We start from the raw sequence: 23,042 nt of genomic DNA, 5'->3' as shown, positions 1-23,042 counted from the left end.
GTGGTTTAATTTCCTTTCTCTTACAACTTTTATTATGTTTTCCCTCAGTTTACTAATTGCCTTATTTTTAACCTGCTTAGTTTTTTTTTTTTTTTAAACATACATAACACTTCCGTTCCCCTTACCTGCCTCCCTAGTATCCTTGCTTCAGTTTGAACTGATTGCTCTGAGGTTTGATACACAGATTTGTAGGGCTTGCCTTTGTCATCATCCTGGGAGTTGTCTCTCCTTCCTTTCTGTACTGCATATGTCATTTTGTGTAGGTTCTACATCTTCTGTTTTGCTAGTGTACCTCTCCTGAGAAAAAGAAGCATGAGACAAATTTTGAGGCCTTTCATATCTGAAAACATTTATAGTTACAACCCCACTTTACATTAAAAAAAAAGTTTTATTTTTTAAAAATGGTTAGAATTACAGAAAAACTGAGGAAACAGTAGAGTATCCCCATACGCCCCATACCATTTCCCCTGTTTTTGGCATCTTGCATTTGTATGGTACCTTGGCCACAATTAATGAACATTTTGATGCACTATTATTAAATAAATGCAACAGTTTATTTAGATTTCCTTGTTTTCTTCCTAATGTTCCTTTTCTGCCCCAGGACTCCCTCCAGGAGATAAGGTTACATTTAGCCATCACATCTCCATAGATTCCTCTTGGCTGTGACAGTTTCTCAGACGTTCCTCCTTTTTCATGACCTTGACAGTTTTGAGGAGGAGGACTGGGCAGGTGTTTTGCAGGATGTCCCTTGAGAGTTGACTGATGTTTTTCTCATCATTAGACAGGGGTTATTAGGAGGAAAATCACAGAAGTAAAGTATCATTTTCAGCATATCATGTCAGCAAGCACTATGTTTTTTATTCTTTTACAGTCATTTTAGTAAAGTTTCAGGAGGGCGTGCATATGAACACTCTGTTCACTGTGCTGTATTTTATTAGAACTTTATATTGTTCGGTTATTATTGTTCTTATTTAATGTATTGATAGTATAATTTTAGTGTGTGTGAGTACATGAGCCCCTGGTTTTTAAAATTTCTTGTACTGTTTATTTTAACATAACATCAGACTTACAGGAAGTTGCAAAAATTGTATAAAGAATTTTCATATACCCTTCACCTAGATTCTGAATAACATCTTATGTGTTTTATCATTCTGTCCACATGTAGTTAAATGATTGAAAAAAATTTTTTTTCTAAACTATTTGAGGGTAAGTTAGAGATATAATGCACCTTTATTTCTAAATACTTCGAGGTGTATTTCTTAAGAACAAAGACAGTCTTTTATATAACTGCAAAATTAGGAAATTAACATTAGTACAGTAATCTTTTGAGGGGGTGAAGTAGGAAAGGATAGCTATAGCAGGCAAAGGGAGACACACTGGGCTTCTGCCTCAAAAAACTATGTGTTTCCCAGTACAGTACTCTAATTTATATACTCCATTCAATTTTTGTGAATTATACTATAAATGTTAATTATACCAAAATGTTAGTTATACTTTTGGTATAAAGAGATAACAGATCTCTTTTCCCTTGTTCAGGATCTGATCCAAGACTACACATTGCATTGAGTTGTCACATCTCTTTTATCTCCTTTAATCTGGATCAGTTCCTCAGTTTTTGTTTTTCTTTTATAACCTTCAAACTCTTTGAAGATCACAGACTATTTTATAGAACTGTCCCTTCTAGCATCGCTGCTAGCCACATGTGACTGTTTACTTTTGGCCGCACTGTGCAGCTTGTGGGAGGCCTAACCACTGAACCACCAGGGAATTCCCTCACTCATCTCATTTTTTTCCTTTTTTGTTTCTCATTTTTTTTAGTTGCCTTTAATATGAAACAATGTGTTATCATTGTCCTTTCATGACACTAGCATCTTTGAAGAGTATGGGCAGTGATTTTATAGATTTTTATAGACTCCATTGATGTTATAATGTTTAATCTTGTGATGCAATTCTTTTTTTTTTTTTTCCTTGTAGCTTTTAGGAGAGTATGAGTCCCTTGGAAAAGAACACGAAAGAGTAAAGGTAATGGTCAATGATTCATGTTCTGAACTTCCTATGGGGCAGACGCATCAGTTTGGAAGTCAGCAGATCTGACTGTCTCCCTTTTTTCTCCACTCCTTCGTGCCCATCTGGCTATTTGAACTAGACTTATCCTCTCTTTGTCAGTATCCTTATTTTCAAATATCTGCCCTTGAACTCACAAGTTTGTTAAATTTGTTAATTTTAAAAATATTTATTGAATGGTTGTTTCATTTGAGATGAGATGAAATTTTTAGAAGAGTGTAAAATACCATACAAATGCACATAATTAAAACTATTTAAAGTTTTGTGTTGCCAAACAGTAGCTTTTTGTGGGGTTGAATAACCTATGTTTGAATTCTTTTAATTAAAACTCTGTTTGGGATCTACATATTCTAATTCACTGAAAGTCCACAATATAAGTGAGTTTCAAGTAATTCTGTTGCATAAAATGCAGGGTTGTGATTATCCAAGGTTAGTGAAAAGGCCAGCACAGCTTGGTAGCCAGGGTGTCTGGGTTTCAGGGGCTAGTCGTTACAGCTGAAATCTCATGATTACAGGTTTTAGTTTTTCCATTTACTGAGGTTTCAGTCAGTTTGTGTTTAAAAATGTTAATTTTGACGCTGATTGTTTCTAATCAAGCAAAGCATAATAGGCTTTATTTATTAAAAAGGGAGTCTTCGGCCATACCACCCTGAACAGGGCCAATCTCGTCTGATCTCGGAAGCTAAGCAGGGTTGGGCCTGGTTAGTACTTGGATGGAGCTTCCCTAGTGGCTCAGACGGTAAAGCATCTGCCTGCAACGCAGAAGACCCGGGTTTGATCCCTGGGTTAGGAAGATCCGCTGGAGAAGGAAGTGGCAGCCCACTCTAGTATTCTTGCCTGGAAAATCCTATGGATGGAGGAGCCTGGTAGGCTACAGTCCATGGGGTCACAAAGAGTCAGACATGACTGAGTGACTTCACTTTTATTAAAAAGGGGACTTACACACAGCTATTTGATTAAACCAGTGTTTGCGCTCTCTCTTTTTTTCCTTTGTGTTATGTGTATTTTCTCTGGTTGACGCCAGACTTGCTGAGTATCTGTAATTTTCTTTGTAGTTCTCTTTTGGTATAGTCTTAGATTAGTTTTATATTATGCATCTTAAAAGGAATACATCTAAATATTTGTCTTCAGTTATCTGCATATTTTCTTTATTTTTCATAGGATACATTAAATATAACTGAGAACAAATTGCTTGATGCACATACTCAGATTTCTGATTTGAAAAGGTAAACTCTATTATCCTACTAATAAGCAAAAACCTCTAATTGTTCTTTCAGCCGTTAAATATGTGTCTTTATTGAAAATGATGGGAAAGAAAACCCTTTCTTGAGAATTTTTAAGCACTTTGAGATTAGATTTTATCCTCAGCTTCCCTTCACCTGGAAATGCATTTGATTTTAGCCGAAGATTTTAAAATAATTAGAACACATTGGTGGCTGTGCCCGCAAGGTGTGCATGTGCTTAAACATTATGCATTTTCTTAACATAGGTAAAGCCTAAGTGATATTAACTCATTGAAAATAATTTTAGGACGTAGTCTAATTCACTAAATTATTTTCATGCTCCAGAAAGAAAACAGCATTGATACCAGTTTTGTGGTTATATATTTCTTAAAGACCAGGTCTGGGGGCTGTATTCATGATCTGATTTGCTTAATTAGGTAAGGCACAGTGTGTAAATGGTCCCTATGGCCATGATTAGATATTTCTAATTGGCTTCAGAGTGTATTTTTGTGTTTGGATACTAATGATGTCCCTTATTTAGAGATTTTACCATACTCTTAAAGACTTCTCATTGGAAAGAACAGAAGTACTGTGTAGCTTTCTTGTCTGCTCAAGTCTTTCCTGTGAAGCATTCAGTTCTAGGGATAGTTTTGTTATCATATTGGTATACACAATTAGCCCTGTTAGAGCTTTTTTTTCTCAAACCTTCCCTGCAACAGAGTAGGTAAGAATCTAAATTTGAAAGATGAGATAAAGACATATTCAAAAGTTTTAAAAGAACAGAAAGAATGCGAAGATAAGCCTCAAAATAATTAATTGGCCATAGTACTTATTTTCTGTTGGTGAACTTGAAGATAAACTGTTATTCTGAATATGGCACAAATCACATGAGCTGCCTGTAAGTTGAGAGTTGTTCAGAAAGCAAGTTTTTGTTAATAGGTCTACTTTGGATGGAAAGCTTGCTTCCTCTTTTGTGAGAGCCTAACCTGTGTGTATTTGTACATATCACGTACATGTTAGAATTAAACACCTTTTGCAGTTTATTTGCAAATTGCAATTTATTTGATTGCTTGAATTTTATTTTTATTTAATTTGTACTGTTTTATCTATAGTCAAATTTCTAAATTTTTTTTCTACTTGCTGTATTAAATGCATTTGTTGTTCCCTTTTCCTTTAGCTACAGCATATGAAATGCTCCTTTGTAGGATTTTTTTCTATTTGCCTTTCTATTTATTCTCCCTGATTTTGTTCAGCTTTTTAAAGTTTAATGTGACATTTTACTATGAAAAAGTTTTGTGGATTTGCATCTCTTTTGTCACCCCTTCCCTAGAAATGTCTGTTAAATAAGTAATTTATAGTTGAGCTGTATTTTAAGCTTTTTGAAATGTACTTAATTTATCTTACTGCTTTTGAATTAGGACAGTTTCAAAACTTGAAGCTCAAGTCAAGCAAGTAGAGCATGAAAATATGTTAAGTCTTCGTCATAATTCTAAAACTCCCATGAGACCCTCACATGCCAAGTAAGTTACTTCGTTTTATCTCTGTGAAACTAGTAATAGGTAAAGCCTATAATTGAGCTGAGACACTCATCTGTCTAAATCGTGAGGAAGACCGGGTTAAATGTCATCACAGATCTTATGTGTGAAAGCATCTTACTGTTAGATATCATGAAAACTCCTATGCAGAGGTATTTGCCAAAAGGAGGAAATAGTAGAAGCAGATTGGGCCTGAGGAGAATTTGGATGGTTTTTGGTTTTTGACTCTGCCCAGCTGTGAGACCTCAGATGAATCACTTAATTTTTTTTGGAGCTCAATCTTATTATCTGTAAAAACAAGGACATTGGACTACAACATCTCGAAAGGTCTGTTAGCCCTTGGGCTCAATTGCTCAGTCGTGTCTAACTCTTTGCAATCCCATGGACTATAGCCTATCAGGCTCATCACTCACTGGAGTGAGTTGCCGTAGCTCTTAACTTCCATGAATTTCATTCCTGTGTTAATGAAAACCTTATGATGATGGATCTGCGTTAGGTTGTGTGAATTTTTCTTTTTAGTTTTTCCAGATTAGCTTTGTTATAAGCTAAGAACATTATCTTGATGATACATTTACAGAGTAAGTTTTTTCATAATTTGAATTGTTTTTTATTATGATTTTGATGTAAAAAAAGAGTAATAAAGAGTAGATTATAACTTCCTAATATTGACGTTTTATCAGAAAAATTTTACATTGTGTTGTTAACCTTTTTAAGTTGTAGTTGTCAAAGGAGAAACTTTTTCTAAATTTTTACTAATTAATCTTATGTGGGACATAATGGATTATTTAAAGAAAAAGATATGTAAATAACTGAAGTTGGATGTTTGAGATTGAAAAAAGGAAGGACTAAGGTTTGCCCGGGGGGAAAGGCCCTTCTGAGGAGGGGACATGTAAGCAGAGAGCTAAGACGTGTGCGGAGTCGTTCAGGAGAAAGGTGTGGAAGGGAAGGAGTGTTCCAGACAGAGACAGTGGTCTTGCTGAGTCCTGAGGAAGGAGAGAGCTTAGTTTTATGTTTGAAGAACCCAGAGGAGGCTTGTGTGGCCTTCCCATCGTACGTAACTGTCGAAGCAGTGGTCAAGGGTTTGGGTTTTACTCAAGTCCATTGGGGCACCTTTGAAGGGCTTTTGTACAGTAAAATTGTGTCACCTGATTTATAATTTTGTTCGGTGAACCTGCCATGAGGAAGGGAAAAGACAGACTAATTGGACTCTTGAAGGACTTGGAGAGTGATGGTATTAGCTGGGTTGTGGTCACAGAAATGGGTAGAGGGGATGGATTTGAGAAAATTCTGGAGGCAGAAGCCACAGAACATGGTTATGAGTTGGATGGACGGTAAGAAAGGGAGGTGTCACATAAGGCCAGGTAAAACCTTTGTTTCTGTCTTAAACAGCTAAGGGTGTCACATTGAACCAGGGAAGAGATGGGAAGAGCAGACCATGGAGTAAAGATCAGAATTTTCATCTTGAATATTTTATTGTGAGATTCATGTGAATTCCAAGTGGAACTCAAGCAGGGGATGATGAATTTGCATTTGGAGTGCAGAAAGAAGACCGGAGTTATAAATACTAGAGTTTTGTCTTTGTAGGTGGCGCTTAAAGTTATTGGATGGATGGGTGTGTGTGTAGTGAGAAGTGAGTCCAGGTCAGAGCTCTGAAGAGCCCCAGTGTTTTGGTTTTGGGTAGAGAAGGAGCTGGAAAAGGAAACTGAGAAATAGCTGCTAAAAAACAGGAGGAAGACTGAAGCAGCTACCATGAGAACCAGTGAGATAAAGACTGAATGTCCATTGCATCTGCAAGCTGGGGGTTCCTGATGACCTGGAGAGCAGTTTATGTAGAGCCATAGAAGCGGAAGCCAGTTGGGAATGTATTGAATGAAGAGCGAGTGAAAACAACCTAGATGTCTAACAGCTGTAATGTCAGTGTATTGTGATACATTTATGCATAATACTGCTCAGCGTGACCATATACAGACTAGATCGGGGGTTGACAAGTGACAGCTCCCTGGCCAAATCCAGGCCTATGGCCTGTTTCTGTAGGGTTTGTGAGCAAAGAATGATTTTTGTTTTTAATTTTTCGGGGAAAAAAAAACTTTCATGATACATGAAAATTATATGAAATTCAGCTTTTAGTGTCCATAAATAAAGTTTGATTGGCTCACATCCAGGTTTATTCACTTACGTGCTGTCTATAGCTGCTTTGTCCTACAGTGGCAAAGGTGAGTAGCTGGGACTGGGTCTATGTGGCTGATAACACCTAAAATATTTATTATCTGGCTCTTTACTGAAAAAATTTGCCCACTCCTGAACTAGACTCAACGTGGTTTAATCTTAACATAATATGGAACAACAACAAAAAACTAGTTGCAAAAGAAATAGGATGCTAGTTATTAGATTGGTACCAAAGTAATTGTAGTTTTGGACTGTGAATTTTAAATCATTATGTGTTCAGTCACTTTAGTCATGTCCGACTCTCTGATCCTATGGACTGTAGCCCACCACACTCCTCTGTCCATAGGATTCTCTAGGCAAAGATACTGGAGTGGATTGCCTTGCCCTCCTCCAGATAAATCATTATAACTAGGCTCAAACACATCTTTATTAATCAAAACAGGGACCATTACAACCAACACATTTTTGCCAACGAGAAATAAGTTTGTTTATTCCTGTAGTGTAAAGATCCATGCCTTGGGGTGTGTCAAACTTTGGGAAAACATTTTCTGCCTCCTGCTGGTTGTGGAAGCATTTTCCTTGCAAAAAGTTGTGGAGATGGTTGAAGAAGTGGTAGTTGGTTAGCGAGATGTCAGGTGAATATGGTTGGATGAGGCCAAACTTCGTAGCCCAATTTGTTCGACTTTTAAAGTGTTGGTTGTGCTGCATGTGGTTGGGTGTTGTCTTGAAGAGGAATTGGGCATTTTCTGTTGACCAGAACCAGCTGTAGGCTTTGAGGTTTTGGTGTATCTCATCGATTTTCTAAGCATATTTCTCAGTTATGGTGGTTTCACCGGGATTCAGAAAGCTGTAGTGGATCAAGCGGACAGCAGACCACTACGTGGTGGCTGTGACCTTTTTTTGGTGCCCGTTTGGCTTTGGGAAGTGCTTTGGAGCTGCTCCTCGGTCCATCCACTGAGCTAGTCATCACCAGTTGTATACAATCCACTTTTTGTTGCATGTCACAATCCTATGAGAAATGGTTCGTTGTTGTGTAGAATAAGAGAAAGCGGTACTGCAAAACGACGATTTTTTTGATTTGTGGTGAGCTCATGAGGCACTCACTCAGTGAGTTTTTTCACCTTTCCAATTTGCTTTCAAATGCCAGTGAAAGTAAAAATCGCTCAGTTGTGTCTGACTCTTTGCTATCCCATGGACTGTACAGACCATGGAATTTTCCAGGCCAGAGTACTGGAGTGAGTAGCCATTCTCTTCTCCAGGGGATCTTCCCAACCCATCAAACCCAGGTCTCCTGCACTGCAGGCAGATTCTTTACCAGCTGAGCCACCAGGGAAGCCCTTTCACTTTCACTGACGGTATTGAATTCTTTGGCAACTTCTTGTGTAGTTCTAAGAGGATCAGCTTCAATGATGGCTCTCAATTGGTTGTTGTCAGCTTCCAATGGCTGGTCACTGCACTCCTCATCTTGAAGGCTCTTGTCTCCTTTGCAAAACTTCTTGAATCACCACTGCACTGTACTTTCCTTAGCAGTTCCTGGACCCAATGCATTGTTGGTGTTGCAGGCTGTCTCCGATGCTTTACAACCCATTTTGAATTTGAATTAAAAAAAAAAAATCACTTGAATTTGCTTTTTGTCTAACATCATTTCTATAGTCAAAAATAAATATAAACAGCAAGTAATGTCATTAGCAAAAAAGAAAAGAAATGCACATTAAAATTATGTATAACATAACCACATTTAATAAGGTATTCCAGTATCAAATAGCAGGGTTCAACAGTGCAAAATCTCAATTACTTTTTTACCAACCTAGTAGGTATTTGGAGTAGGAAATGGCAACCCACCCCAGTATTCTTGCCTGGAAAATTCATGGGCAGAGGAGCCTGGTGAGCTACAGTCCAAGGGGTTGCAAAGAGTCAGATACAACTGAGCACCTGAGCACACATACAATAGATACTTACCTTAGAGAAGTTCTTATGTATGTTTATTATAGAATTGCTGAAAAGGGAGTACATTGAAAACTAAACATTCACCAACAGAGGAAAAGATAAATAACTTGTGATACAGTCATACTGTGGGTAAATGATTAAAATGGTAGAGGTTTATATATGTGTTAACATGGGTATGTCTCATACAGAATGTTGAGTAGAAAAAGCATTAAAAGGATGTGTACATTATGCCCTTTATATAATTTTTGAAATGTAAACAACCAGAAATATGTTTTTTATGTCTTAAAATTAAAAACACATATGGTAAGATGTTAGCATTTGTTAAAAACTATGGGCAAGTGCTTGTTATGGTACTCTTTGTAATTTTCTAAAAATGTTTGAAATGATTCTTCATTTAAAAACTGAGGGGAAGAGGAGTGACTGGGATTGAAATGAAAATAGATGAGACAACCCTTTGAAAAAAAAAGTTTGGTTGTGAAAAGGTGCAGAGAGAGGAAGACAGGAGTTCCTTTCTCCTGGTTTCTGTTTTCTCTCTGGAGTGTGATGGACAGTTATCACCTGACAGTCAAGGCTGGGGTGAGGGGTTTGAGGAGAGTGGAGAGGGTGTCAGATAGTCGAATTTGGGGAATCGGAGCTCCTTGATTAAAGGAAGACATGTTGGCAGCCAGTGTCGGGCGTCCACTTGAGATAGCGATTCTCTGATGATGCCCCAGTCTACACAGGCAGGCAGCTTCTTTCCCGCAAAGCTCAGCTGTAAAAATATAGACACCGAAGAAAACTGAGGTCACTGTAGTCATCCAGGCTTAGGTCTTGCTGCCAGTCAGGTGTGCCGGAAAGTGAGCAAAGAAGGGGTTCCAGGCAGTGAGTAATCAGCAGGAGAGTGTCCTGGATGGGGGTGGGGGGGTGGTAAAGAGGAGCCATGCGCCCAGGGAAGCGGGGAGGGCCAGGGTCACGGGCCTGGTGGTGAGAGTGTTGTGCATGTGGATGCTTGAGCATGGGAGTCAGAAGGATCTTGGAGGTTTGATTTCCTTTTTAAAAAAATATTTGGCTGCTCCAGATCTTAGTTGCAGCATGCAGGATTTTTAGTTGCAGCATTCACACTCTCAGTTGCAGCATGTGGGATCTAGTTCCCTGAGCGGGGATCGAACCTGGGGCCCCTGCATTGGGCGTGCAAAGTCTTAGCCAGAGGACCACCAGGGAAGTCCCTGGAGGTTTGATTTCTGAGGGGACTGTCTTCTCTAGGGTGATAAAGTGCAGTGAGCATCCTCTGAGAGTTGCGTGGTTGGCAGGATGTGGAGCAGCTCCCATGTGCATGGGGAGGGTGCTCAGGACGAGGGCAGGAGCTACCAGAAGATGGTGAAATGAGCTTCGGACGGGCTGTGCTTCACAGGAACGGAGGCAGGAATGTCCTGGTCTGGAACGGCACTGTTCAGTAGAGCAGGGCCCTTCTCCACAGAGCTGTTTAAATCTAGCTCTGTGGCAAGCATCCACAAGTATTATGTGTTTGTGGCTGATGGCTACGGTATTGGACTGTGCAGATGCAAGGCCTTTTCTGTCTTTCAGAAAATTCTGTGAGCCCTCCTGGTCTAGGAGGGAGAGGCAGGACTGTCCTTCATCCCCTGGCCCTGAGCTCCAATGGGCCATAAAGAATGTGAAGCGTGGTGAGGGGCTGGGTGAGGGTGTTCGGAGCTGTGTGCACGTGAATGCACTGAAGCTTGAGGCTAGATTTAGTTCAAGGCATTCACAAATTATGAAATTTTCTAGGTGTGAGCTAGATGTTTTGTTTAAGTTATGCGTTGATTTGTTGAAGATTTGTCTTCTTGTTCTTCCGAGACCAAGAAGAGCAATTCACTTGGAGCTGAAAACCTTAAAATAGAGTTCATCTAGCTACAATGATAAGATTGTTCTATGCGGTCTTTCAATCCCTGGGTAAACGTGGAAATGGTAATTCAGAGCAGGTTATTTGCTGTCTGTGCTCCGTCTAAACCAGAGCGCAGACCTTGCAGCGTCTGAGCACACTTCTCATCCTCTCAGCACACTGGCGGGCTCAGACGTCAGTCGGAGGAAGTGGCTGATCCCGGGAGCGGAGCATTCCATCTTCACTGGGCAGCCCCTGGACACCAAGGTGGACAGCCAGCCGGAGGACACCTGCCTTCCTGGGTGAGACAGCTCCATCGGAGATCTCATTCAGGCACTCTTAGGTTTTCTTACAGATTTCAGTTGCCTTTCAAAGTTCAGGAAGGTTTAAAGAGCCATCTCCTTGTTCCTGTCTTAATTTTGAGAATCTGATTTTTCTTTTACTTTGAGAGGCTAGTGCTTTTAGGAAATTTTCCTTTTAAAGGCGGTGCAGAGCCTCTGCACTTGTGCCCCTTGACATAGCCATGTGCCCTGTGCATGGGCTTGCAGTTAGGACACGAGGTTGATCCTCACCCTATGGATCACCGGAGCCCCCAGAAGCAACCTCATTCATTTCCTCCAGAGTGCCATATGAATATTATATTTCTCTGAATGCTTCCGTGGTGGCTCAGTGGTTACGAACCCACCTGCTAATGCAGGGGATGCTGGTGTGATCCCTGGGTCAGGAAGATACCCTGGAGAAGGGCATGGCCACCCACTCCAGTATTCTTGCCTGGGAAATCCCATAGACAGAGGAGTCTGGTGGGCTACACACAGTCTGTCTTGTGTACAGGCTACACAAGAGAGAGAGACACGACTTAGCGACTCAACAACATGCGCTGGGCTCTGAAAAGGATTGGGAAACACTCGTCTTATATAACAGGTTCAGTTTTATTGATTTGTATGGAAAAGCATACTTATTCATTGTGGAGTGTAACTATCAACCCTCATGTTATTCCTCTTGTCTAGTAATAATCTTAGTAAACCATCTTAGTTCAGGCTGTTACAACAGACTACCCTTGACTGAGTGGCTTAAGCAACAAACGGTTACTTTCTACAGCTCTGGAGGTGGGCAGTCTGAGATCAGGGTGTCTGCATGGCTGGGGCCTGATTCTGTCCTCATGTGGCCTTTCCTTGGTGCATGTGTGGAAGGAGAGATCAAGATATCTCTTCCTCTTTTTATAAAGGTATTAACCCCAGCATAGGGGCTTCACTCTCATCAAAACCTAATCACCTTCAAGGCCCCACCTCCCCACCTCCCACATATATACCATTGCGTTGAAAATAAGAGTTCATCATAAGAATCTCATTCAACATAAGAATTTTGGGGAGACAGAAAATATTCAGGTCATAGCACTGTGTGTCTTGTAATTACTATTGAAGGTACCATTCTTCTCTGGAAAAGGATCTTTCACCTGGAAGTTCACCAAGTTTATTGATAAAAAAGCAGAGAGAGACTTTAGACACACCAATCATGAAAGCTTTGAAAGAACTTGATGAAGAAAAAGTATTTAAAAATTGGGGCACACAGACAGAGAGAGAGGATACCTCAAATAGTAAGTATTTTATTTCTTGTCTGATAGAAATATAGATGCATACATAGCTCTCCTCCCCTTTCTCTCTCAACTATATACCTTCTTAAAATGAAATGCCTCAAGTAATAAAAAGTTAAATTTATTTTCCTGCTGCTTCAGCCCTATTTCAGACAGTTGAATCCACTAGTTGTTAATGTATCATTGTCGTTACATACATACCTTTTATACAAAGTAAATGGCACATTAGTTTCTGTTATTAAAGATTTCTGTGACATTCTTAAGAGTATTTGAAACTTTCTACCTCAGTTTGTCTTACTTGCACAAATCAGAAAGTTACAACAGGCATTTGGAGTTCATAAAGTGAGATGTAACATTTCCTATGGTCCCATTCTTGCTTACTGAGCATCTGTCAGTAGGACAAGAAGTCTGTTATTATTTTTAAATAATTTTTTTTGTTTATTTTTGGCTGTGCTGGGTCTTAGTTGCCCCACGGGCTTTTTTCTAGTTGCAGCCAGCAGGGGCTACTCTGTGTTATGGCTACTCTTCTCACTGCAGTGGCTTCTCTTGTGGAGAACAGGCTCTACGGTGTGTGGGCTCAGTAGTTAGAGCTCCTGGGCTCTGTAACAGGCTTAATAGTTAAGGCGCTCAAGCTTATTTGCTCCACAGCATGTGGGATCTTCCCAGATCAGGGATTGAACCTGTGTCTCCTGCATTGGCAGGCAGATTCTTTACCACTGAGCCACCAGGGAAGCCCAAGAAGTGTGTTTAATACTTGAAGTATGTTTCACAAGTCCGGGCACTTGTACTTTCTCTGGCGCTTATTTGGTCAGGCCTGCCATTCACGTCATTAACATCTTCGGCGTTGCATTTCCTAAGCAGTATCTCCTAGTAAATAAATTAGTGACCTGTTTTCTAAAAATAAACTCTCTTGAAAAATCACCTTGAATGCCAGTTGTAAACAGAGAACCAGAGTGAATTCATTAAAAACTCCCACATTTTTCTTCATCAAGCATTTTCATTATAATGTGGTGCATTTCAAATAATCATAATCTAGATAGAAGAATTGCTTGCTTTGTGTAACCATCTGTTGATGAAGGCAGATAACTGAAGCTAGGTTTGTTTTGTTTTTTACATTTTTCTGTTACAGAATTGGTGAATCCTCGGCCAACTGACTCTTCAGTCAATGCAAGTCGGTCCCCAGAGAAAGGTGCCCAGCAAAGACAAAAGAGGTTTAATTCTGCTTCACAGAGATCATCATCTTTGCCACCTTCAAATCGTAAATCGAGTACTCCAAGTAAGGGTTAGAGGTTTCTGTCTTGGGCTTGGAAGAGTGACATCTGAGCTGTACACATTGATGCTTTCTGCTTCCCTTATGCTCTTCCTAGCACCTAGTACAGTGCTCTGAACACCGAATCTCTAGATGCCATCTTGTTCAGTAACACTGTCTGATTGCACAGTTACTATGACCATAACTGAAGAAATTCTCACCGTTTATCACAGTGAGATTTTTATGTGTGCCCCACAAATGTTTTGCAACTAGTACCACTTCAGTTTTTGAGTCAAACTCAAATATTTTGATGACTGACTAATTAAATATTAGTTCAAACAAATGAAGCTAGCCTGAAAAAAAAGCTGGTTTTTTTTTTCCACATAGTTACCTAAAGTTACTCAGCTTTAGTCAGCTTTTTCTTTAGCCAGTTGCAAGTATGATTTTAAAGTTAAGCATTGGATTTCTGTATCCTTAATTTCCATTTTTGTAAGCAGCTGAAGAAATTCATATATGACTGTGCTCTTAGAAATGTTCATAGGTGCACTGGTGTTTCCATCTTATTTCCAGTCGACTTCTAAAATCCTGAAAAACCAGTTTTGAGACAGAGCACTGCAGTGACAGTCTGATAGAGTAAAATGTGGCCAGTGGTTTTCTCTAGATAGTTAGAAGTATGAATTGTTTTAATTTTGTGTACTCTTGTTTATCTTTCAAAAAGTTTTACAGTGAAAATATATTCTTTTTAAAGTTAGTTTTTCTTTCAGTACTTTTCTATGTTCTGCCAACATAGCCCATACATAGAAGGAAGACTGTCCCCTCTTCATTTTCCTCTGTAGCAAAAAGAGAGATTATGTTAACACCAGTGACCGTGGCGTATAGTCCAAAGCGATCCCCTAAAGAAAACCTGTCCCCAGGATTTAGTCATCTACTTAGCAAAAACGAAAGCAGCCCAATTCGGTAAGTTCTCTAAAACTGTAGAATAAAATATGTATAGAATTGATTTTTTTTTTAATGTCAACTTTTACATCTAGCTATCACTAATTTTTCAGTTGTCAGTGGGGATTCTGTGGATTTAAATCATTTAAATAAATGCCCTATTAAAAAATAAAAAAGTACTATAATACATGAAAACAGTTTTTAACCATGTAAACTGGCTACTATAAAATTTAAATATGCCTTAGAACCCCTTCCAGCTTTTGGATATAGAGTAATTCTTTGATTTCCTAAAAAGGTTTACGGTATAAGGAAAACTGGGGGCCATTTGTATGAGAAAGTGGGCTGTCCTGGTATGGCCCTGGCACTAAACATCAGTTTACCTGTGCTCCTGAGGAGCTTTTTCTCTCTGAAGGGTGGTCTGCAGTGTGTGCTGTGGTGGGAGATGACCACTGACTCCTAAGACACGAGAGCTGGTGGCCTAGCCCAGTCAGGCTGTTGGGGAAAATTAATGAAGCACATTGAACCTCAGTTTCCTCTTCTGTATAACAGGGATAATAATGCCTACCTGCTTATTTCATATGGTTGTTACAAAGATCAGATGAGATTATGTATCAGTAAATGCTTTAAGTCGCCAGTATGTAAATGTAATTTTGTGTTAGAAAATATTATTTAAATTTAAGTTTTAAAAAATATATGACCACCTTTCTCTCTTAAAAAATATGTAAATATGTGAGTTAACTTGGATGCCAGCTCATCTGTCTAGTGGAGAATAGGGAACATCGGTTAACATTTTTTTCTCACAAGTAACTTGCTTCATTCAATAGATTTGATATACTTTTGGATGATTTAGATACTGTTCCTGTGTCTACTGTACAACGTTCCAATCCAAGGAAACAACTCCAGTTTCTTCCTCTAGATGACTCAGAAGGTATCTTTTCCTAAAAAATTATTAATTATGGTTTTAGTCATTCATTTTGTGAGTTTCTGGTATCAAGGCTCTAGATGTCATTATAGCCTGCACTTAAATCTTTTTTTACCCAAGGGCCTCTAAAAATAAGCATTTTTGACGCTCATATTGTTTGTAAGTATTATCCTCATTGGAAAGTTGGGAAACTGAGGTCGGGGATGTTAATGTTTAATTACCAGGGCCATACTGTTCAGTTTTTTATATTCTATGACTTATATACAACTTAGGCTTTGGATGTTTTTTCCTTTTTCTCAATTGTACTTTCCGTTTGAAATAAAGTTATAAAATAATAGATGTGAAATTGGTTGGGCAGGCCCGTAAAATGCTAACTATAATGTTGATATATGTCCACTAAATGTGCTGCTTATTTTTTAAACTTTTTTTGCTTCAAGTTTACAGAAAGCTTGCATATGTTTATTTAGGGTAGATGTGAAGATTGTCAGACGAGGGAAAGGTTTTTAGAATTCTGAGGAGAAAAAGCTGAGTGTATATGATTGATTACATATTTTTTTTCATTACGTTTTTTTGACCGTGCAGCAGCCATTTCCAGAAGGTGAAGTTGGGTAGCATATTTAGTATGTACATGCTCTCTGAGAAGAGTTGATAAGGAAGAAATTTCTTTTCTCTCTGGCAGAAAAAAAATACTCAGAAAAACCCACTGACATCCATGTTAATCATAGCTCTTCCCCCGAACCATTGCCAAACGGAGCGAAGAAAGTCTCCGTGAGACCAGCCTGGGAGAAGAACAAGTCAGTTAGCTATGAACAGTGTCAGCCTGTCTCCACAGCACCACAGGGTAACAATTTTGAGTATACAGCCAAGATCAGGACCCTAGCTGAAACGGAACGGTTTTTTGATGAACTTACAAAAGAAAAAGACCAGGTAAAAACAAAAAAAAAGTTTTACATCTGTGTCTGAACTTAGTACATATGTCTGAGGAACAGTCAGAAGGGAATTATTGAGTCAAACACAGGAAGTCACTGTTGATGCCATGCAAAGCTGTACTGGAAACGTATCTGAACCAAGCTGTCGTTACTAACTGTGTCAGAAGGAGCTCAGGTGAAGTCGAGATGGACAAGAAAATACTAGGCTGGAGTCTCTTCTTTCCATTCTGCTATAAACATCCTTGCCAGTAATTAGAATTCCCCTATTTTTATTTAAACGGTTTTTTGTGTGTGTTACCAGATCGAGGCAGCACTAAGCCGAATGCCTTCTACTGGAGGACGAGTCACTTTGCAGACAAGATTAAATCAGGTGAAGTGTCTTAGCTTGAATCTGCTTTGGAGGCCTGATGCTAGTCAGTGTTCCATTTAACCACGAGGATTTTTTTTTTTCTTCTAATTTTAAAAAAGTATTTATTTACTTATTTATGGCTGTGCTGGGTTTTTGTTGGCTGTGTGTGGGCTTTCTTTAGTTGTGGTGCGTGGGCTTCTTGTTTGGCTGGTTTCTCTTGTTGCAGAGCGTGGGCTCTAGAGCGAGGGCTCAGTAGTTCTGGCACAGGGGTTTAGTTGCCCTGAGGCATGTGGGATCCTAGTTCCCGGACCAGGGATCAAACCTATGTCCCCTGCGTTGGCAGGCGGAGTCTTAACCACTGGACCACCAGGGAAGTCCGCACGGCCCCCACAGTGGTTCTTTAATGTCAGTTTTTAGGCACACCGCAACAGTCGATCAGAACTTTGAGCCTTTATGAGAAGTGTTTGGTAATGACAGTGTATTTTATAACTTGATGCTAGCTTTCAGGAACAAAGTGATTTTACTTGATACTTCCAAGAAAAAGGCATTCATGCCATCATGTTTTCAAGAAACTGACTTGGGAGCAAATGGCAAGATGTCTGTTAGCAGATTTCTGCATTGTTAAGGCTCTCACATTAAGTCTCTCTTTTTGTGTTTTGTTTTTTCCAAACTGCAAATTATTTCTGAATCTCTTTCAGTTTAGTAAATGTGTAAAATAGTGGCACTTTGCAACTGGAATAGATGTGAGGTTAAAAAGAGAGATGTGACTCCATTATTGAGCAGGAGATGGTACAGGTGAAATGGCCCGTGTACCTTTCTTTTAGTTGCTTTTCAAAGAGAATTATCAATAAAATGCATGAAACCATGGGACATTTTAAATCTCTTTTTGTAACATTTTAAACATCACATCAGTGCTGTGTCTCATATAACTGCATGCTTTGGCTTTTCAGTGCCTTAATGTCAGGAAAAGTTCATTCTCAGATTGATCTGTGATACCAGAAGGAAAGAGAGGCACATAGAAAGAAGAGGTCTTTTTCTAGGTTTTTACTTATGAATCCTACACAAGCATTCTCAGCCCTTTTTTTTTGTTCCCCTTTGTCTTCTTATTGTATTGAAACAGCTTTGACACACATGATCAGAAACTAAGGCCCTTTAAAAATCTTATTTTAAGAGCTTGTTGGCATTTCCCTGGTGGCTCAGTGGTAAAGAATGTGCCTGCCAGTGAAGGAGACATGAGCTCGATCCCCACTCCAGGAAGATTCCACATGGGATCTTCATTATCTTTAACGTCTCTTTTTTTCTGACTTTCTTTCATTGTCTTTGTTGCTCTGAAAGTTTTTATTCAATAGTTGGTAAGACTCAACACATGAAACTCATTTTTAAGTAGTTTACTGAGAAATTTCCTGGTGGTCCAGTGGTTAGGACTCTGCGATTCCCCTGCAGGCGGCACAGGTTTGGTCCTGGTCCCAGATCCCACAAGTCACAAGGTGCAGCCAGAAATAAATAAAACAGTTTATTGGGAAGGCAGAAGAAAAATTTGTTGGTTCTCTAATTCTAAATGTATCTGAAACATTTGGTTCCATATATGTTTACATATGTTTACATAATGATGATAAACTCTTTATGAAGTGAAGTGAAAGTCACTCAGTCGTGTCCGACTCTTTTGAGACCCCATTGACTGGTCCATGGAATTCTCCAGGCCAGAATACTGGACTGGGTAGCCTTTCCCTTCTCCAGGGGATCTTCCCAACCCAGGGACTGAACCCAGGTCTCCCAAATTGTAGGCGGATTCTTTACCAGCTGAGCCACAGGGGAAGCCCACAGATCCTGGAGTGGGTAGCCTATCCCTTCTCCAGCAGATCTTCCTGACCCAGAGATTGGATTCTTTACCAGCTGAGCTATCAGGGAGGCTCAGGCTCCTTATAATTTTATTTATTTTTATTTTTAGCTATGCTGGGTCTTCGCTGCTGTGCACACTTTTCTCTAGTGGTGGTTGTGGGCTTCTTGTGGTGACTTCCCTTGTTGCGGACCACAGGCTCTAGAGGGTGCGGACTTGAGTAGTTGCCGCACGAGGGCTCAGTCGCTGTGGCTCCCGGCTCTAGAGCACGGGCTCAGTGGTTGTGGCACATGGGCTTAGCTGCTTTGCAGCATGTGGGATCTTCTTGGACCAGGGATTGAACTCGTGTCTCCTTCATTGGCAGGCAGATTCTTTACCACCAGGGAAGTCCCAACAAGCTCTTAAAATAAGACTTTTAAAGGGCCTTAGTTTCTGGTCATGTATGCCAAAGCTGTTTCAATATAGTAAGAAGACAAAGGGCAACAACAACAAAAAAGGGCTGAGGATGCTTGTGTAGGATTCGTAAGTGAAAAGGGCAAAAAAAAATGAAAAATGCTCTACCTCACTAATGAGTTAAAAAAAACCAAACACACATTTAAACAAAAGCATAATTTTTAAGGCTTCCCAGGAGGCTCAGTGGTAAAGAAACTGCTTGCCGATGCAGGAGCCGCAGGAGCCACAGGAGCCGTGGGTTTTGATACCTGGGTGGGAAAAATCTGGAGAAGGAAATGACAACCCACTCCAGTATTCTTGCCTGGAGAATCCCATGGACAGAGGAGCCTCCTGGGTTACAGTCCATGGGGTTGCAAAGGCTTGGACACAACTGAGCACACACACGTGTGCATGCATCATTTTTAAGCTCTTACATTGGCAGGTGTAAAACAAACAAAAAAAAACACAATGATACCTGGGCTAGGGAAAAGTTTATCCTCCAACACTGAGTAAGGAGAAAGTGTCACAGACTTCCTGGAATTCAGCTTGACATGTATCCAAAGCTTTAAAATTACACATTTTTTTGGACCTAGTGTTTTTACTTCAGGAAATGATTCCTAAGGCAATATTTCTAGGCATGTGTAGAGACATGTTTCAGAATATATATTTAATTTAAAATGATCTCATAAAGGATATTCCATAACAAGAGAAGTTAAATTGAAAAACATTCTAAAGAAGTGTTTGATTTTTTTCTTAAAAATGATGTTCCTATCTACATAAAAAAACAGGAAAGAGGAACAGTGATTGTTACTTTTTGCTCTCCTATCTTCTGAATATTCTAAAAATGAACTGTTAATTTCTTACAGTCAAAGTTGTTGAAGAGAAAATTTTTAGGTTTTATTTCAGGATACCATTGGAGTTAGTACTGAATAAAATACCTAAAGTGGTGAATATATATTTCAGGTACTATTTAACAGTAGTAGTATTTATTTTAAAATAGCAGTTGTTACACTGATTCATTATACAATCTCTTGTTTCTTGGAAAGGTATCCTCCAGCATTTTTCCTTTTTAAAACCTAGAAATTTTGGTCAGAAGAAAGTTATCTGATATAAGTGGGTTACAGCGCCAATCAGATGTGTCCATTTCTTCTGAGGAAATATATGAAGAACCTTCTAGGTTCCTCTTGTACTGTTCTCAGTTCAGCTGAGTCAAATAATTCTTTCCTTCTAGAGAACTGGGTTGCTGTTGCTATAATTTCCACATAGTGTATCAAACATATTGAGAATATTTAAAGTTGAATGGTTGAATGGTTACAATGAAATAATGTAAAGGACGATTTGTATAAAAGCCAAAATAATTTTAATTTTGATGTTTAAACTTGCCCATTTGCTGAAAGAGAGGTCATTTTGGTGGTACTTATAGAATTGGTGAACTTGGTAGAATTCTGATTAAGTTTTTTTCCTTTATTTCCACCCAGGAAGCCTTGGAAGATCGTTTGGAGAAGATTAATCGAGAGCTGGGTTCTGTTCGCATGACGTTAAAGAAATTCCATGTTTTGCGCACCTCTGCAAATCTCTGAGATTTGTAGTCATTAAATTTTGAGACATTTTTGTTTGCACTAATGTATAATTATGCACTCAAAAAAGGCGAACTATTTTATACTGTTTCTAAGCCTTCAAACGTAGTTTTACAATCATGCTATTCTTTACACTTGCTATTTTATACTTCAGATGGCCACATATTTTCAAGATATTTTTGTTATGCTCAGGAATCTCTTGTATATTTTACTATTTAAAAAGTATTATTTTTAAATAGTATACGTCTCCTGTTTATACCAAGAATAAAGAAGTATAGCAGGGGAGGCAGCTTTGTTTCTAAACATAGTGTTATCCTTTTACGATAAACTTTGCACACCAGTTTTATAAACTTGTTCTACATTGTGAATATGATCTAGTTTTTTTTTTTAAATAAATGCTTTAGAAGAGCTTCCACAGTGATAGAGTAATACATGCTGAATGCAAAAAAAAAAAGCATACCCTAGATTTAGCTGTGTTGAAGTTTTTTTAAAAATGGTAATGCAATTCCTGTTTGAAACATGTCTTAGAGTGAATATTAGCGTTAATAATGGAAATGTTGGAAATAATGGAATATTGGAAAGCTCTGAAAGTGAGAATATTTCATTGTTTCCGTTAAGCTTTCTTATTTGTAAGAAAGAAAAATGCTAGAGAAGAAAATCTCTAATTTTGTGATATATGTAGTACTTTCCAGAAAAAGTCGGTTGGAGAGCTGTAGCTTTCTGCCCATCTTTCTGAATGTAACTTGTGTCCCACCTTTGACAATGAGACGATAAGAAGCTTTGATGAAATACAGGCCACCACCCAGTGAGGTTGTAAGAGCAGTTTCCTCAGTGTACGCAGCCTCAGCTGTCAGATTGTCAGGAAGACGGTTTTAACATCTCTCCACCATCCCCCCACCCCATCCCCCCACCCTCCCGAGGAAGAAAAACACTTCCATAGTGGCTGCTGTGAGAACGGTAGGTGGAGGTCAGAGCAGCTTACGCTGCTTGTTACTGCACAGGTAATGTGTCTAGATAGAGCTCCGTGCCTCTCGATTGGCCTTGCTGGGTGGCTCCTGCCCGCTGCCTTGGCAGTGCCTCCTGCTCTCAGAAACTCCACGTAGGCAGCAGGCTGTGATCTGACCAGAAGTGCGGCAGGTAGAGGTCCTGACTGCTGGTCAAGGTCCGGGCTCCTCAGCTGCTCACTTTTTTGGTGGCCAGTCAGAACCCAGCACCCACTCAAGCTCAGTATGTGTTGATAAATAAGACTCATCGCACACTTTCAACACTGATTCCCATTGATTCAGGTTTTAAAGTTTGGTTTACTTTTGAGCTTTTTCTCCTCCCCGTGGCTCTTAATAGCATGTAGTTACGGTGAGCCAAGCCACCCAATGTTCCACTAGGGTCTATGTATGCCTTCGAGCAGGGATCTCAGAATCTTTGAGCACCCTTCACCAAAGCTTCCGCTGCCTGAGCTCCAGGCCTGGCTCCCTGCTCAGCGTTGTGGGGGGTTCTCAGCAAGGGGAACCGACTGACAGCTGCCTCTCCTGCTCCTTCCTGTCCATGAATGAAACCTTTGCTTCCACCTACTGCAACCTGTTGAAGACCTCCAGCTAATCAGAGTTACTCATCAGAATTAAGTGCCTTACTCCCGGTATTTTTTTCTAGTCTTTTTTTTTCTTTTCTTTCTTTTTAATCTCCTAGTTCTAGTGAAGAAAACGTTCATTTTAATCAATCTCCAGTATAGCTGTGTCAAAACTTAATAAAGGGATTGACTTTACCGGTGATACTCCCTTTAATATGTTCCCATACATGACATTAAAAACTCACTTGAAAATTGTTAGCCTGTTTCATTGTTCCCTGCTTTTATTGTAAAGTCTGTTACATTCCAAAGAATAGGAAATTGCCCTTTCAGAAGAGATTAGTTTTATCTTACCAGGGAGTTTTCTTCTTAGTAGTCATATTCCAGTATTTAAGCCCCATTAAAGTGTCTTCTGTGCCTCTCAGGAAACATGTGATTTGATTTGTGACATGTCATAAACTGGAAGTATCAGTCACTTCAGAAATTAAAAAAAAATTCTTTTCTCTCCATAGCTGTGAAGGACACCAAGGAAAATCCTTCCAACCTTCTTTCTTTTTGGTAATGCTTAACGTACAACTACTCTGTTTAAAAACAGCCTAAAAGCTGGAAAGGTGACAACCTTAAAAAGCAACTGTTATATCCCAGGGAGGTAAACTATACTTTAGTTGCTGGCTGCAGTTAGGTTTTTTTTGCTGAGTGAATCTTCCACTTCTAGGAAGTGCCATTTAAAATTCAAATAGAGTTACTGCTGTCCTGTCATCCAGACCTGCCGCCTCCTTTTCACTGAAAGGCCTGAGGGAGGAATGTACTTGACTGCCTGAAGGAGCCAAGTGGATATAACTGCTAATCCACACTGGGACTGCAGG

The 23,042-nt window shown here is 39.5% G+C and overlaps 1 protein-coding gene across 6 annotated transcripts in view; it reads left to right on the top strand.

Annotated features, from left to right (window-relative positions):
- MPHOSPH9 (M-phase phosphoprotein 9) overlaps window positions 1–22,778 on the top strand; it is a 53,581-nt gene extending 30,803 nt beyond the window's left edge. For 4 of the 6 annotated variants that reach the window (XM_043441907.1, XM_043441889.1, XM_043441868.1 and 1 more), the window contains 11 exons: window positions 1,975–2,022; window positions 3,226–3,290; window positions 4,706–4,807; window positions 10,970–11,095; window positions 12,215–12,387; window positions 13,514–13,660; window positions 14,470–14,590; window positions 15,394–15,497; window positions 16,171–16,418; window positions 16,722–16,790; window positions 20,517–22,778. In XM_043441907.1, coding sequence (XP_043297842.1) covers window positions 1,975–2,022; window positions 3,226–3,290; window positions 4,706–4,807; window positions 10,970–11,095; window positions 12,215–12,387; window positions 13,514–13,660; window positions 14,470–14,590; window positions 15,394–15,497; window positions 16,171–16,418; window positions 16,722–16,790; window positions 20,517–20,618 — 1,305 coding nt within the window. In that variant the 3' untranslated portion in view covers window positions 20,619–22,778. Of the gene's footprint in view, window positions 1–1,974; window positions 2,023–3,225; window positions 3,291–4,705; window positions 4,808–10,969; window positions 11,096–12,214; window positions 12,388–13,513; window positions 13,661–14,469; window positions 14,591–15,393; window positions 15,498–16,170; window positions 16,419–16,721; window positions 16,791–20,516 lie in introns of those variants that run through there. The other 2 variants (XM_043441879.1, XM_043441898.1) reach the window with 2 other exon arrangements.
- The last annotated feature ends 264 nt before the right edge of the window (window positions 22,779–23,042 follow it).

This window comes from Cervus canadensis, chromosome 1, assembly GCF_019320065.1.
Source record: "Cervus canadensis isolate Bull #8, Minnesota chromosome 1, ASM1932006v1, whole genome shotgun sequence".
In the NCBI taxonomy this organism is placed as follows: domain Eukaryota; kingdom Metazoa; phylum Chordata; class Mammalia; order Artiodactyla; family Cervidae; genus Cervus; species Cervus canadensis.
Note: the sequence above shows the minus strand (reverse complement) of the source record. Positions and strands in the feature narration are given on the sequence as shown.